We start from the raw sequence: 17995 nt of genomic DNA, 5'->3' as shown, positions 1-17995 counted from the left end.
TAAAATAGTATTCCACTTTATTTCAAATTACTTCTCTAAAAGTGTTATTAGAATACTTTACTGATTACTTTATGGGGAAAGTAATCAAATTACTAAATACTTTTAAGTTATTCTATTAATTCAAAATAATGTTGATATTTCCTCATATTTTATGTTTGGCCTTACTTTTGCACAATAAATAATGTATTTACTGTCCTGGGTTGTTACTTGATTTCCAATGTAATATCTGGTTGTGGAAGCAAAACCAATTAAGAACGACTGATCTAAACCAATCAGCTATCAGAAGGAAATTGAATATTCATAAAACTAGCTGAATCTATCAACCAATATCTAACCCTCTGTCTCCCCTCACCATAATCTGGTACATATCCATTGCCTTTCTTTAGTATGAGGTGTATCCAGTTTCCTCCCTTGCGGATCTGCTCCACGGCCTGGCTGTGTGTCATCCCGGCTGTGCTGTCTCCATTAATCTCAACCAGCTGATCACTAACCTGCAAAATGAGTCAGCAAGAACCTTTATGAGTCAGCAAAATGTCAACAAAAGCACCTAATCTCAGCATACCTCAGCATAATATCCGAAACATGAGCAACTCCCAGCATGACTCATTACATCAATTGCTTGCTGAAGCACACTTTTAAACTTTCCAAACAAGATCAATTGAAGTGTTTTGTTTACAGTCTTCCCACACCTTGTTTGTGATTAGTGTATAAGGATTTAAAAAAATAACTTTATAGAGTAACAAAGAGCAATTCTTAGTCAATTATTTTATAAATAAATTGTATTACATTAGTATTTAGATATTTCCATTCCTTTCTTTTAAGATTTTATTACATTCCATGAGTTTTCCAGGCCTGGAAATCTCAATTTTAAAATTCCATGACGGTTTTCCATGACCGTAAGGAACCTGTATTTACTAGTCTCTTAAATATTTGGTGTCGCTGTATGTGTGTGCTGACCTGTATTTTCTGACTGCGTGAGGCTGGTCCACCCTCCATTAGGCCAAGGACATAGAGACCCATGTTATACTCACTTCCACCTCTCAAACTAAAGCCAAAACCTGTTGAGCCTCTCTCTAGATCAACACTATAAAACTGTGAATCCTGAGAACAGATCACCAGAGAGATGGAAAGAGAAAGAAAGTAAATGAATAAAGTAAAAAATGTGAGGATACATACAATATGTGTTTGTGTACATTTACTGTAAGAAGACTCACCTTTTGCTTGGATCTATGCCCTTTTCTTGACCGGCTCTCAGCATCCAAGTCAGTGTACTCAGGCAGATTATTGTCTGACAGAAACATATAGACACTCATCTGTCACACACACTTCAATACAACATCATTTATATTAGTATTACACCATCACCCTCTTGTGGTAACTGGTAAACATACCTCAATTCTAATTAATAGCATAAAAATAATTTTGTCAGAAGAATTGTAATAACATAATACTAAATTATGCATTATACATACATGAAAAATACATACATAATACAATAATTATACATAAAAAATCTTCGATGTTGACTTGACAAAGCTTGTCTGAAATTTTAAAAGTTTAGTTAAAATTTTTTTGAAGTTTAGTGTTTAATCTTACAGTAATGCGAACTACCAGACTGAAAGATAGATAGACAGACAGACAGACAGACAGACAGACAGACAGACAGACAGACAGACAGACAGATAGATAGATAGATAGATAGATAGATAGATAGATAGATAGATAGATAGATAGATAGATAGATAGATAGATAGATAGATAGATAGATAGACTTTTTGACAGATGGAGTATGAATTAACGAGCGAGCATTCTGTCGGACCATTTAAACATTCTGTCAATGTAAGTCTACGGGATTTGTACATTTGGAAATGTTTTCTGCTATGAAAACATACACTGATAAGCCAAAACATTATGATCACCTGCCTAATTTGCTGTTAGTCCTCCACATGTGACAAAACAGTGCTGACCCGCCGAGGCATGAACTCTACAAGACCCCTGAAGGTGTCCTGTGGTATCTTGCACCAAGTCATTAGCAGCAGATCCTTCAAGTCCTGTAAGTTGTGAGGTGGAGCCACCGTGGATTTTACTTGTTGGTCAAGCACATCCCACAGATGCTCAATCGGATTGAGATCTGGGGAATTTATAGGCCAGGGCAACACATTGAACCCTTCATTATGTTCCTCAAACCATTCCTGAACACTGTGCAGTGTAGTGTGGCAGGCTGCATTATCCTGCTGAAGGAGGCCACTGCCATCAGGGAATACCATTGCCATGATGAGGTGCCATGGTCTGCAATGATGTTCAGGTAGGTGGCACGTGTCAAATTAACGTCCACAAGAATGGCTGGACCCAGGGTTTCCCAGCAGAACATTCCCACTTCCACTGCTCCAAGGTCCAGTTCAGACACTCGTCTGCCCATTGTAGGTGCTTTCAATGGTGGACAGGGGTGCGGCTGCACCCAACCCCCTGTTGCCGGTTTGTGGTTTGTCCCTCCTCTGACCACTGTCTGAATAAGCCATAAAAATTTGGCCCTTGACAAAGTCGCTCAGGTCTTTACTCCTGCATTCAACACGTTGACTACGAGAAATGATTGTTCGTTTACAATCTAAGCTATCCAGACCTTGACATGTGGCCTTGTTAGGAGATGATCAACATTATTCGCTTCACCTTTGATTGGTCATAAAGTTTAGGCTCATTGGTGTATAAAGAAAAGACATAGCACACTATTCTGGAACAGTCTTTGCCAAGCCAACATATTAACATATCTGTTGTAATTCTTGGAGTGTTATTAAAATTGTGTTTATGTGTTTAAGTGTGTGTGTACTAGTGTTGGAGCGTGGTAAAATGGTGAGTCGGAGTGTGTTGCCGGCTCTGCGCAGTATCTGTGCGAGGTCTCTGTGAGGCAGAGTGACCACAGATCTGCCCTCCACTGCCTCTAACTGATCCCCCGGCTGGATCTGACCACTGCGTGCTGCTGGACTCCCCCGACGGACAGTCACAAACCGGTGAGATACTAGAGACAAAGCTAGAGAGAGAGTGAGATTTACCTTCTGCATGAAAATAAACTTAAGGATCTCTACTTAGTTGTCTAAATTTACAGTTGCATTTTTTCATTTAGCAAATACTTTTATCTGAAATGACAAAATATAGTGATTCATCTTCATTAAAAAAACATAAAAAAAGGTGTAACTTTTTTAAGACTATAAGATCTTTAATATTACATGTAACAGTACAAGCAGAGGCACATTTCAGAATGAACTCTATGAACCACTGATTCAACAGAAAATTACACAGTTCAAAGATCATGAACACTCAATTGTGTAGAAATTCTTTACTCTCTATCTACAGAATGACAGGATATTTTAGACCACAGAAGCCAAAATACTTCCTACAGATAGAAACATGAAGATTAAATTAATAACTTGCTAGAACTCTTAAATGTATATTTAACTTAATTAGGAAATTCTGACTTAGATTTCCATCTGTTAATCACACTAAGCTAGTGTATGGCCTCAGAAGACTTGGATTATAGCATGATGCTTTTTGTTCTTTTTTAATCTTGAGAGTAAAATTCACAATGTACTTTCTTGTATAGGAAAGAGCAGGTTGGACAGGCTTGCACGAAAGGAAGAAAGTCAAAGTCAGTTTGGAACAATGTGAGGGTAAGTAAATTACCCTAAAAAAAATATTTTTTTTGGGTGAGCTATTCCTTAAAAACACTTCTGGTTAAAACATTTTTTTTTAGACTGAATCGCCAATAGAAAATACCATTTCTAACAGGGATTTAATATCCACAGAGTCATAACAAAGGCTCTAAGACTTCCTGCATGTCAAATAAATTGTATAAATATTGCTTCAAAGTGTGCTATTGTTCGTATAAGAATTTATCGTTCATCAGAATTTAGCGTCCCCATCAGACTACAGAAAAACACAAGTATTGTTCCAGAAATATGCTTTCACACTCCAGAACTGGCCACAGAGTTTTCACAACACAGATTCCAGAGGTATTGCTATCAGAAAGAACAAAACTGCTTTAACTCACTGGAACAAATGTTCCACCTGCAAGCCACTAGATGGAGCCATTTTTATACTCATGAGAAGCCCTGTACTGCACTGCCATTGGAGGTCCATTGGTCAGTCAATCGATCTGTTAATATTGATCATGCACTCATGCATGGGCATACAGCTTGCAGCACAGAGCAAGCAAAAAAGACAACAGGCCTGAAATAGTTTCTGTTCACCCTGTTATTTTGAATGCTCACATATACAATCTAGGTCAAAATAGCCGCCTCACCCATCCGCTAATCTTGGGTACAGATTGGCCGGCCTTTAACACTTTATTGAGGGAAATTTGTGTGGATGGGTCCTGTAACAAGACACCTCGGTGTGTGGTTTGTGATGCGCTGGCTGGGGAGGCGGAGCCAGGACCATCTACTGTCATCTCCATGGCAGGATGACATATGGAAGGAGGCTTCCCAGCCCTTAGAAGCAGACGAGACAAAACCCTTAGGCATGCCTTCAACCAAGTGAAAGTAATTGATGGTCAACGTTTTCAGCCAAACATTGCACTAGCATATCCGTACTTTTTGATTATAAATGATCAGTTGTCTTGAGTGACATAGGACACTCAGACAAAACAAGATTACTGAAGAGTCATAAGGAAATGCTATTCCAGACGGCTCATCATAATCTGATGGCGGGTCATTTAGGGCAGGAAAAGACACTGAATCGCCTAATGGCCCTTTTCTATTGGCCAGGCATTCACAGGGATGTTCGCAGGTGGTGTGCGGCATGCCGTGAAAGAATTGGTATGGACCTTGTTGGGCCATTAGAGTGGACAGCACGTGGACATTGCTTTGTGTTGGTTTCTGGTGGACAGCGCAACAAAATATCCGGAAGCAGTGCCCTTCACAACATTTCAGCACATCGAGCAAGATTGGGAGAATGGATCGGTAAAGATCATCACTTGTCATTGATTGTCTCTAACAGCTGTTTGTCATTGCAGTGAGAGTGAAGACGGTTTATAGAGCGAGCCAGACGCCAGTGGGGAGAGAGAGCTGCATGGAGCAGAGTGTTCACACGTGCAATGTTTATGTTGTGCTGAAAAGCATTATTTGAGTTTGTGTGCAAAGTGTGGGAAAATAAAGCCCCTTTTGAGTTGGATCTCGCCGTCTTGGCTATATCATGCAGATCTCATTCAGGGACCATGAGAGCGTCTCGCCATCTGAGCAGAAGATTAAATTAACTTTCAGTTTAGTTATACCCAGGGGCGGACTAGCCATAGGGAGAGGCCGATTTCTCTTCCTAGTCTGCCCTTAGTTATGCCATACGCAATTTATTTGTTTACAAGAGGACACAAGAGTGGGCTTCTTCAGAGAAAAGACACAGACATCAGTAAACTCAAGACACTGTGCGTTAGATGTCACATCATGATGTCACTTTTGAATTTTTGACCCGTGATGTGTGTGAATGCGAGCACATACAACGAGAAAGCTCTTGAAGTGTGATTTAACTAATTTGCAGTCCAACATTTTGCTGAATGACTTTTCCTGGGATTAATGCTGGGATCTCTGTGAGAAAGGGGCTTATGTCAAACAACTGTACTGCCTTACCTTGCAAGACATACATAGCCTACCTCTTTTTAGAGGCAAAGATTGCAGTTCACTTCATGTAAAAATAATTGAAATGGTGACAAAAAGTTCTTGAATTGTGAATTTATAGTTGGCTGCACAAGAAATTAGTTCTCTCAACAAGAATTTTGGGATTGAGTGAACAAACAAATTCACATTGACTAAACAAAGCAATGTTACTAAGGACAATTATTATGACCGTTGTTGAGAGAACTCAAAAATCGTACTGCCTCATGTTGCCTTGATTTTTTTAAGTTTGCACAACACATTTGTTTTAAGTGCAGAAACAGGTCATATAGAAAGTAAGCAACATAAACCTTTTCATATCCAGTGGCCCCAGAAAAAAGTAGTTGATCATTTAAGCCACTAAAACAAACAAACAAATAATAATAAAGCATCACAGCAAGCAGCATCTCTGCAACAAATGATGCTTGAACTTTTCTCAGAACTGACTTAAAGGGTTCATGATATGAGGAATCACATTTTCCTTGATATTTTGACATTTAAGAGGTCATTGTACTATATCATCTGTAAGTTTCAGAACTTTCCTGAAGGAAAAAGAGGAATTACAAACACACTGAGGAATTCCTCCTCACTACAAAAAGAGTCCAATCTCCAAACCAACACATCAACGCCTATTAACCTTATCACTTCCGTAACCCGCCCAGTAGCGGTGAGCAGTGAGATGGCAAGTAGAGAGAGCAGGCCAGTCAAGAGCAGAAAGCCAATCATAACAGTGAGCGTTTAAAGTCAAGTCTTAAAGGAGAAGCAGCAGGGTCAGAATGAGGGTGGAAAATTATCTTGTCAAGGTGATTTTTAGAGGATGTATGAAGTAAATTCCCCTTAAGTTCACACAGTGTCCTAGCAGAGTACCCACAACTATGACAGCCAAAAAGTGTCCAAATAGACAACCTTTTGTCTTGATTTGGAACAGCTTATCTATTCTTTATTCCATTTTGTAAAATGTTTTGCTTGTGCTCTCTTTCTTATAATAAATGGCACTTACTTTACATTTTTGTAATCTAATGCAATGAGATGAATTGTGGCTTAAGTGTCCAAATTTTTCTTATAGCCACTGTATATGACATGATGTGACAAGATCACAAAAAAGATCACTGTATCAGATCCACAGAGTGGAAAAGGAGCGTATTTATTTCCCGGATAAATTGGGAACTTCTGTGGGTAATGAGATAATCCAATATGTGTGTGTGTGTACATGGTCAGAGAGAATCAGTAGAGTGCAATTGAGAGTGTGTTTAGTGCCATGTGAAGCATGTCGAGGTGGAAGAAAATGTTCTCTGTGCTTTCCAAATCTCCCACGTATCTACAACCATGTTATTAAGTGCTGCCAATTATTACCAAACCTGCATTATTCACGAGTCGGTTTATTATTCATAACACATTAATGCATTATTCATAGCATGTAAAACATCTTTTTTAATGACCACATTGTTCTCTGGGTTATTTATAGAGGTGGGCGTATAGAGCAAAAAGATTAAAATGCTTATTGTGCTTATGGGGAGGATGTATTTAATAAACATGGCACAGGGGGTTTCTGTAATGCCATAAATGTCTCCCACATGAAAACAAAGAGATAAAGAGAGAAATAACAGCTGTTCCTAACACACTTTACGATTTGTAATGACTGAACTGAGTATGTTTGCTTGATAAAAGTATATGACCGTTATCAAACACTTCCTGTAATCCTGTAAACCCACACTATTCTGAATATTTAAAAAGAAAAAAAGACACAGCAACAAGCTTTTTAAGGCTTATATATAGAAACACAGCATAATACTGAAAGAAGCATTTTATGTACTAAACGTTAAAGTTGTATTAAAATACATACACATGGTAACTTGCTCAGTAAATCAGTAAAATATGCTTTCCATTATATATCTCTGGGTGTAAATAAGTTAGCTCCAAAAAACTGCTTTTGTTTTTATCCCAATCATGTCAACTGTAACTGAGAAAATTTGTGTTGATAAAACAAAGCAATCAAAAGATATTGCATTAACAAAATAATTTATCTCGTGTATAAAAACGTCTCCAAGTGTCCAAAAGCCTCTCCAAACAAATATCAGATAATCATTGTACATAAGAACTAATTGCATATGCAAAAACAACAATGACTAATGGTTTACATTGCATGCAGACATGATTTTAGTAATGACATTTCACAGAATGAGTGCCTTTTGACTCAATGAGTCTGTGTCATGTACTTTGCGCCATCTCCTGGTGGCCATTTGTGTGTGGGCTCGTTTGAAAGATAATCGCCTCCTCTAAGTAATGGTATGTGATTCTTTTTTGTTCTATTGTAAGCAACACCTGTTCACATGAAACATAAATGTCAAAGACATATACTTAGCCATTACTTGCTATATTTTTGTCTGTGAGTAAAACAAAGGCTAGTTGTATTTTGTGTTGGTCAAGACTGCAGTTATTGATATTGTGACCATTTTATTTTCTCGCAGGCCCGCCGCACAGTCCATCAAAGCTTAAAGAGTTAATCAACCAATAACATCAACTTGTTTTTTCTCCCTCATTTGCATCTCACTTTTGTATACTCACTACAAGATTCCCTTGAGCGACCAGAGAGTAAATGATTCAGTGAGTAAATAACAATTGAGTAAATTAGACAATCGTAATAGAGCACTATTTGTGTCACGTACACCTCAGATTAAACTTAAACTTGCAACACCGGTCACTAACAGATTTGTGTTGAAGTAATCTCAGTGTGTGAAATGTGCCTATTGAAGTTTTTCTATTGCATGAACAGAAGGAAGTTGTTCTAGGCTGCCATTGTAATGGTTGTAGGTTTGAAACCTAGGAAGGGCAGAGTTACTGAGCTCTGTTTCCCCATTCTCCATTGTTTCTTAGAGCAATTTATTTATTTCCAAGTTGGTTCCAGCAAAATGTCACTACAAATTTGCTTAGATAATAGCAACTGTAACTTTTCAGTGCATGTTAATACATTCTCAAACTCTTTAACCATTGTTACTTTTACCATGTAGCCTTTAATGGTTTGGCTATTCATCAGATCAGATACTTCAGTGTTTCAGAGCTCAACTGACCTGGCCTATAATGTTAATCATTTGTCAAGGCACACACACACACACACACACACACACACACACACATGTTGTGTTTCCATGTTTTATGGGGACTTTCCATAGACATAATGGTTTTTATACTGTACAAACTTTATATTCTATCCCCTAAACCTAACCCTACCCCTAAACCTAACCCTCACAGAAAACTTTCTGCATTTTTACCTTTTCAAAAAACATAATTTAGTATGATTTATAAGCTGTTTTCCTCATGGGGACCGACAAAATGTCCCCACAAGGTCAAAAATTTCGGGTTTTACTATCCTTATGGGGACATTTGGTCCCCACAAAGTGATAAATACACGCTCACACATACACACACACACACACACACACACACCTCATGTTAATTGAGAGACTACATGGAATATTTGTTTTATTAATTTTTAACCCCACAGGACCATCATAAACTAATGAAGGCTGAAGTGAAGGGGGAATAAAAAGAGTGAAAACCTTAAAAAATGGTGACAGTTACAGGACCTATGATGTACACTGAACACTGAACACACAACTCACATCAGAGCAATTTATATCAGGCTGACCCTTAAGAAACAAACAATCCCAAAACTGTTGTAAACAGCTCAAGAAACAGAATCTGCTGTGAGTGGACAACACCAAGGTAACAAACATCAAACAAAATCCAACACAATATATTACTTACAGTATGAGTATTCAAAAATTCACATACAAGCTCAAACGTACACATCTACAGTACATATTTCACAGCCCTCTGGGGGGAAATAAGCACGAAACCAACCATTTGTTTAATATTTAATCTTATCCAGCTTATTAGATCTAGCATTTAAACATGTGCTAAATGAACAATGCAAAATCTCACATGACAGTGAAAAAACATGCTTGATCAATGATCCAGAACCTGTGTTTTCTGTTAACATGGATAAGCTTCACAGGATAGCATCAGCTGACCCCAGAACAACTTGTTCTTATGCATAAAATATTATAAAATTGGCATAAAGCAATACCTTAAAAAAAGCTGGAAAAATCATACACCCACCCTCTTGTTGTTCCAATCAAAACCTGTATGACTTTCTCTGTGGAACACAAAGGTCATGTTAGGCAAAATGTTAACCTTAGTCATCATTCACTTTTATTGTATGGAAAAAGCTGCAATAAAGGTTAATGGTGACTGAAGCTAACATTCAGCTTGACATCTGAGTGTTCTATGAAAGAAAAAAGTCATAACAGTTTGGAACAACATGAGGTTGAGTTAATAATTACATAAGTTTAATTTTGGTGTTATATATCCCTTAAAATGAATAGTTTACCCAAAAATGAATATTCTCTCATCATTTCTCACCCTTATCTCTGTAGGTTCATATAAGGCAAGTGAACGGTGACCAAAAATGTGAAGCTCCAAAAAGCACATAAAAGCACAATAAATGTTATACATAAGACTCCAATGTTTTAATCCATATCTTCTGAAGTGATCCAAACAGTTTTGGGTGAGAACAGACCAACATATTACTCCTTTTTCACTATAAGCCTAGACATCAGCAGTCTCCATGCGATCATAATTTCAAGCTCAATTACACTTCCTAGCGCTCTGCGCATGTGTCATGCAGAAGGAAGTGTAATCATGATCACCAAGGAGACTGCTGATGTCAAGATTTATAGTGTTACTGGCGTTATATTTTGGTCTGTTCTCACCCAAAACTGATTGGATCACTTCAGAAGACATGGATTAAACCACTGGAGTCTTAAAGATAACATTTATGGTGCTTTTATATGCTTTTTGGGGCTTCAAAACTTTGGTCACCACTCACTTGTGTTTTATGGACCTTCAAAGCTGAAATATTCTTCAAAAATCTTCGTTTGTGTTCTGCAGAAGAAGAAAGTCATTCACATCTGGGATGACATGAGGGTGAGTTAATGATGAAAGAATGTTCAGTTTTGGGTGAATATCTATAATCTTTCTTTACAGCATAGAAAGGATGGATAAGACAATCTCATATTGAACACGATGGGAGGAACAGCTCTAACACACACACGCACACACACTCACACTGCACATGCCATCCAAATTACCTCATGGAGATGATCTCACACTCATGATAAAACTTTTAGGATGAGCCAGCCCATAACAGTAATAATCCATTAAACTGACAGTTCTTGAAAAGTCACGTGCAAAAGAGAGAAGGACGCACATTTATAAAAATCACATATGCAAACTCAATTGTCTCAGCATGGAAATGAAATATGTTTTAATTACATGTAGACAAGACAAAAGACAAATAAATGGTTTTGGAAACAACATAAAATAAAGTGAGTACTCTTAAAAAAACAAAAGTTATGTGGTTAAGTGGTACCATGGTACAATGATGGTATAAGATGGTTTCACCATGGCACTTTGATATCTATGATAGTCCTGACGGATTACCATATTCATGTGCCATGGTGCTTTCACTTCAAAGAATGCCATAGTTCTTACAGTATCTGTCTGAAACGTGGACTTATCATAGTATCCTGTCAAAAATAAAAATAGTAGTATGTGGTACTTTATAATTTATTGTAAACAGTATTTTTCAAAATACATCTAAGCTTTTTTTTCTATTCTCCTAAAGTCTGTAAGCAACGATCCATATTGTGAAAAGAGAGAGAAAGAGGTGTTCACTGGTCAACACAGCATAGAAGAACTAAGCCTTTTATTGGCAGTGCCCACTGTTGCCCATTTTAAAATATTTCAGGCATTTGAGTGTCCTAGTGAACCCAAAAACAATATCTCTCTGAAGTATGAAAAGTACAGAGATGAAATCAAAAGGGGTGTACTTCAGAAGAATTGTCCCGGAGAGTCCCGGAGAGCTCAAGCCTTCTGATACAATGCACAAACACACACATCCTGTCCTCTCATACACAAACAAACTTTTCCCATAAACCAGTATGTACCCTATGAATCCGAGCTCAAGCAAACAAATGACAAAGTTATAGGGAAAAAATCATCTAGGAAAAGTTTAAATACTGAAATTGTTAGTAAAATAACTTACTAAAGGTCAATAATTGTCAAAATACAGACATTCAAGTGCATGAGAGGTAAGAGAGTATTTACGTTTTGCGTCCTTCACAGTTTTCAGTGCAGACTGAAGCCTTTCCAGCATGTTGTCCTGATAAAGTCGAAAAATCTAATTTTAAATCCGCAAAATTCCTGACCCTTTAATTCTACATACAATATTACAAAACACTGATAAAATATAGGGTTAAAAAAAACTGTTGAGGTGCTTTTCCTCAGAGCAGAGACATTGATGATGCACTAACTGAACTGAACTGGGCAAAAGAGAGGGGGAGAAAGGGAGAAATTGAGAGAGAGAGAGAGAGAGAGAGAGAGAGAGAGAGAGAGAGAGAGAGAGAGAGAGAGAGCGAGAGCAGTGGCGCGAGGGATGGTGAGTGAAAGAATGATTTAATACTACACTGAATCCACTCAAAAAAGAAAAAAAGAGTTTTTCTCTGAGCTATTGACCATTATTCAAATAAACAAAGATGGACAAGTATTTTCAACACACAAAAAGCTCAGTAAAATCATTTTACTATAATTGTGGCAGCTATGATTTTTGTAAATAAATATGTAATAATCTATTATGGAGTGAAAGAATTTGCTTCATTTTTGTTACATATATCATTGTGTTTAAACATGTTTAGGCTACAATAAAGAGTACAATAAGGTTTCTTGTTCATTAATATGCAATTATTAATTTTATAGAAACTACAAATACATTGATCTTACCATGGGAAAAAGGAGCTATCCATGCTTTTACCTGTGGTTACTATGATTTTACTAAAAATTTAATGTGTAAAAAATGTAAATAATTTCTCTGACAATTATTATTTTGCTCGTTTACGATTCCTTATTTTTGATGCAATGTATCTGAATCTGAAACTTGGCCAGGATTCAATCTGATTATATTGTTTTGGTATGATTTAGAAAGATATTCTGAAGACACAAATGTAACTGGAGAAAAAAATGTAAGTGTCACACAGAGTGTGGATTGGGAATCTGGATTTGGTGGATTTGTAAACCTGAAACTAGGTCAAGTATTATAACAGATTATTAAATTCCATAATCAATGCATTTAATTATAATTTATAGATTGATGCATCAATGCATTTTTACACCCTAGTTCCTATGCAAGATCTATGGTACCGTTTTCATCACAATGCTTCCTTGCTTACATTTTTTTAAATATCAAAATCATAGAGACTCAAGTAAAGACAAATCTCAAGGGTTCCTTTTTAGAAAACTCTGAGTTTGACTACAGAAGTCATGGATCTGTAATGCTTTTGTCCAGGGACTAAAAACTGTTCAGGGAACGAACATAACCGAAAACCAGAACAAAGTGATTTTCAATTGTTCCTAAGTGAAAACTTTATTTTTAAATGCTGGAAACCGGTTATAACTGTTCATTATGTTCCGATATTTTTCATGCAACTAAAGGCCAAAGGTCACAGTACATTTTTGGAACTATATCACTTCATGTTGCCCGTAAAAAATAAATAAACATGTGCTTTGAACCTAAAGGAAACTGATACATCACACATTTCTTTGCCTTATTGCCCATTGTGGATGTTGTAGTCTGTGGATGAAGACCTTTTTAACAAATATTTTTTAATTAACAAATATGTATAATTACTACATATACTGTAAAACATTATTAGATGTAAAAAGTACTTTCTGCAGTTGTTTCCATGTCTTCACTGAATTATTATTAGATATGATACATTAATACAGATTTGATGCTGCCGGGTTTTGACTCAGAAGCAGATCTTTAATAAAAAATGTTGTGTTAATTAACACTTGTTTTTTTTAGACCAGATTGCTTGATTCTCTTGTGAGATCTGGCAACAATGCAATTGGTATTTCACCTACCCCTTAGCGCAAAGTATTGTCATTTTAAATAGAAAGTTATTAACCATTGTTTTATTTTGTTCTAACCAGTAACAATTTGTAAAACTTTAATAAATAATTTCTCTGACAATTATTATTTTGCTCGATTACGATTCCTTATTATTCCTGATGTATCTGAATCTGAAACTTGGCCAGGATTCAGTCTGATTATATTGTTTTGGTATGATTTAGAAAGAAGGAGGCTGCAGAACATTTGACCCAGAACAAAAAAATACAGCTTTTGCTCAGAACGAACAAAATGAAAAACATTTAATTTTTAGTCTTGTTTCTGAGTCTTGTTTCTGTCTAATAAACAGTGAAAATCAGCTTCTTCTGCTGTTGAAGCCCATCCACCTCAAGGTTCGATATGTTGTGCATTCTGAGATGCTATTCTGCTCACTACAATTGTACAGAGTGGTTTTCTGAGTTACCGTAGCCTTTCTGTCAACTCAAACAAGTCTGGCCATTCTTCGTTGACCTCTCTTATTAACAAGGCTTTTCCGTCCGTATAACTGCTGCTCATTGGATATTTTTTGGATATGTTTTTGGCACCATTCTGAGTAAACTCTAGAGACTGTTGTGTGTGAAAATCCCAGTAGATCAGCAGTTACAGAAATACTCAAACCAGCCCGTCTGGCACCAACAATCATGCCACAGTCAAAATCACTGAGATCAAATTTTTTCCTAATTCTGATGGATGATGTGAACATTAACTGAAGCTCCTGGCCCGTATATGAATGATTTTATGCATTGCACTGCTGCCTCACGATTGGCTGATTAAATAATTGCATGAATAAGTAGGTGTACAGGTGTACCTTATAAAATGCTCACTGAACATTATACCTGATAAAACTATCAAAATACAGCTGTAAATCACTGAGGACTGCATATAAACACAGATCACAAATCAAGTGAAATGGTAATTAGTGTGCTAATTAGGGATTTTCTGTGCACATGCATATTGCATAATCGCATGACTAAGATGAGCCACATGCTTTGAGGGGAAAATGCCCTTTTTCTTGGAGAGAAAGAGTTTTCCCAGGTTTCACCTGGCTTTCATATAGAGAACAAGGCAGGATTATACACTCTCTTGACCTTGTGAAAATTGCTGTATGCAGATGGATATCGGGAATCTTTCCAGAGGTTTTGGCCAGCATTTTCATACAAATGATACAGTGTTAATGCTTCAAATAAAATCCCCTCTTTTTTGCTTCTGAATACTGGAATATACAGAGATAAAACAGAAAAAAATAAGGTCACACCTGATTTACAAACCAGCAAATCACAAATCACAGTGTTTTCACACTGCTATCTGTTATAATATTGTGTATCTCCCTGCATTTAAATGTTCACTTTTTAAAAAAAAAAAATTTAAAGACAAAGGAATGAATAGTTAATTGTAAAACAGATAGCTCTTACTCTAAATTCTGATTGGATGAGCCACGCTCCAAAATATAAAATCACTATAAAAGTAAAATTACACACCTGTAATTACACATTCTATATTACGTCTATGTTGCTTTTGAAAGGCCTTTACCCTGGGTAGATCACAGTAATGCACAGCCTCTCATAGCTTGTTTAAAATGTTTTAAATGATGCACACTTAAGGCCAGCAAAAAATTATTATACTTTAAGAACATATTAATGCCCAAACACAGATTATGCTTTAACAAATAGGTACTTACATCCGTTTACTACATCCTGGGAAGCTATGACAAATCCAAACCCCTCCCCTGGTCTCCGTCTCAACTCCACCTCCATCGCTCTGGAGGATGCTGCTCCCCTCCCATCTGCATGGCTTTTGGACACAGCTCCAAGGTTAGAGGCAGTAGTGTGGCTCCACTGACCCATTCCATCATCAATACCTAACCAGTCACGGGGCTCTAGAGTGAGGGTCACGGGCACTGAGTCCAGGAAGCTGGTGCTTTGGACCAGGTTGGGGAGGTCATCAGAGGGTGAGGAGGGAGAGAGGGTGCTCTGGCTGGGTACAGCACCATCAGAGGAGGGAGAGATCAGATCAGGGGTGCCCAGAGAGGGAGGAGGTCTCTTATAGGCATTTGGAGAGCCCGGAGAGCAGACAGGACCTGAGAGAGAACAGGAAAAGGGAAAACAGGTCCTCCAATTCACTGATAAACTTTGTAAAACTTGATGTCACCACTATGACCCAGTTTACACCTTTTTGATCTGATAACTGCACAGTGCTAAATACAGGCTTAAACAGGGTCCAAAATGTTTTGTGATACATACGAAGGTGGTCGAAAATGCAAAGGAACGTATCGCATTTGCAGTGTAAAAGCTAATCCATCATGAGCCATTGAGGAAATCATCAATGGACTTTTCCATTTTGGGGGAGGACATTTTTTGTGATTGCTGAATAAGGATTTGTGGAAATCATTTAATAGAGCAATTTATTAAGAGCGGTTTATAGTCAAAGAAATGGTTTAAAGCTGACCACAACTAGAACAGTTATTATTTTTTAGAAATATTTATGACTTCCAGGCATGGAAATCACAATTTAAAAAAATCACTGATAATTTTTGTTGTTCATGATGGCAGGACCATCAAAGTGTGCTTTGGTTAAAAATATGCATTCTAATTTTATTTGTATACTGTCTTTGTACATTTGCATTGCAGTATTTGAAGTACAGTATGTGTAGCACACAGTATGTAGGACACTCACCTCCTCTGTAAACCAGTAAGACCACCTCACCCTGTTTGGTATGTTCTTGAAGCACCCGCTGAACCTTATAAGACAAAAAAAGATAATTGTAGATGAATCACATCATTTTAGTGAATCATCCAAAGGCTGATAACCACCATGTAGAGAATTTCAGAAAGAGAAAGTTTAAAGCTAAAGTATGCATTTTCTGCACAACTAGTGCCACCAAATGGAATTTGTGTATACGTCTGCCATTGGTCAGAAACACAGTGCTTACGGTTTTTGAGAAAATTAACCTATGAATGTCTTACTAATATTTATCTCTGGATATTAAACTGTGACATGAGAAAAAAGTTATTCAGCTTTAAAGGAAAATCAGTGTTAATTAGTCAATAGTTAATGATAATGTGCAAAATGACTACAATGTGTGTCAAACTGTAACAGAGCAAACTTTAATAAGATATTCAAACATTTTGAAATAATTTATACAATTTTATTTAATGTATCAAAAATATAAAAGATAGGCTACAAACAAAATTTTGTACATCTGAATATAATAATATTGTATGCTGAAATAATAGTGTCTAATGAATATACTGTATTCTGAATTCTTCATGCTTTAGAGACTGCTTTAAATTTTTCGTGTTTAGCCAGTTTAGGGTTTTGCAATGCGTGTAGTGTGTTTTTTTTTAACGTAAACAGCATATTCACAATGCAAGGTACGCATATTATGACTAGTGTGTAACTTAGTTCAAGTTCACCTGTTCATTCACTTCATTGTCTGTGCAGATGTCATTTGTAATATTATACAATACTATGCAAAAGTTTTAGGCACTTGTGAATAATGTTGCATAGTGAGCATGTCTTAAAAAAATAATGGCAAAAATTGTTTTCATTTATCAATTAACATCATACAAAGTCCAGTAAACATACAAAAACGAAATCCATATTTGGTGTAGCCACCTTTCCCTTTAAAACAGCCCCAATTCTCCTACTTACACCTGGACACAGTTTTTCTTGGTTGTTGGCAGATAGGATGTACCAAGCTTCTTGGAGAGTTCTTCTATCTATTTAGGCTGTCTCAACTGCTTCTGTCTCTTCATGTAATCCCAGACTGACTTGATGTTCAGTGGGGGGCTCTGTGGGGGCAATGCCATATCTAGCAGAACAACCTGTTCTTCTATTCTAATCTTTTCTATTTGCAAATGTAATGTTTGGGAGTCTAAAAGGTATTTTTCCTATTGACACACTAAAACTGAAGATATAAATAACCATCTTAAGACAAATGCTTTTGTGAAACATCTTAAGTGCCTAAAACGTTTTCATAGTACTGTATATATGTTGTGGATAATAGTGATTCATCTCATTGAGTGTGGACATTAACCTGTTTTAAAGCAGGATCAGCACCTTCAGCTCATGCAGCTCAAGTGGGGAAAATTGCCATCTACTGCATTATTGGATTAAATGAATCTAATATCTTCATCTATAAACAGATGTTTCTTTAGATGTTATTTCTTCTGTTTATATTTTCCACTGTTAACATCTTGCAGTATAATTTTTCTTTAACAGTGTGCTTTAATAAAATAATTTATTTATCGTCATGATGTGTCTTTTTCCTCTCTTATTCGTTATACGTTATATGAAATCAAAAACCCCTTTGTCAATGAACATTTTTGTCATTTCATTGACGAGATTAACAATG

General features: G+C 36.7%; 1 protein-coding gene across 2 annotated transcripts in view; it reads right to left on the bottom strand.

Annotated features, from left to right (window-relative positions):
- magixa (MAGI family member, X-linked a) overlaps positions 1–17995 on the bottom strand; it is a 68690-nt gene that overhangs the window by 7608 nt on the left and 43087 nt on the right. For both annotated transcript variants that reach the window (XM_052094597.1, XM_052094598.1), the window contains exons 11-16: positions 16315–16378; positions 15320–15718; positions 2825–3025; positions 1215–1288; positions 958–1101; positions 353–491 (exon numbers count right to left, since the gene is read on the bottom strand). In XM_052094597.1, coding sequence (XP_051950557.1) covers positions 353–491; positions 958–1101; positions 1215–1288; positions 2825–3025; positions 15320–15718; positions 16315–16378 — 1021 coding nt within the window. The remainder of the gene's footprint in view (positions 1–352; positions 492–957; positions 1102–1214; positions 1289–2824; positions 3026–15319; positions 15719–16314; positions 16379–17995) is intronic.

Source organism: Xyrauchen texanus, chromosome 27 (genome assembly GCF_025860055.1).
Source record: "Xyrauchen texanus isolate HMW12.3.18 chromosome 27, RBS_HiC_50CHRs, whole genome shotgun sequence".
NCBI lineage: Eukaryota > Metazoa > Chordata > Actinopteri > Cypriniformes > Catostomidae > Xyrauchen > Xyrauchen texanus.
The sequence above is the reverse complement of the archived record's forward strand: the minus strand, read 5'-3'. Positions and strand labels throughout refer to the sequence as shown.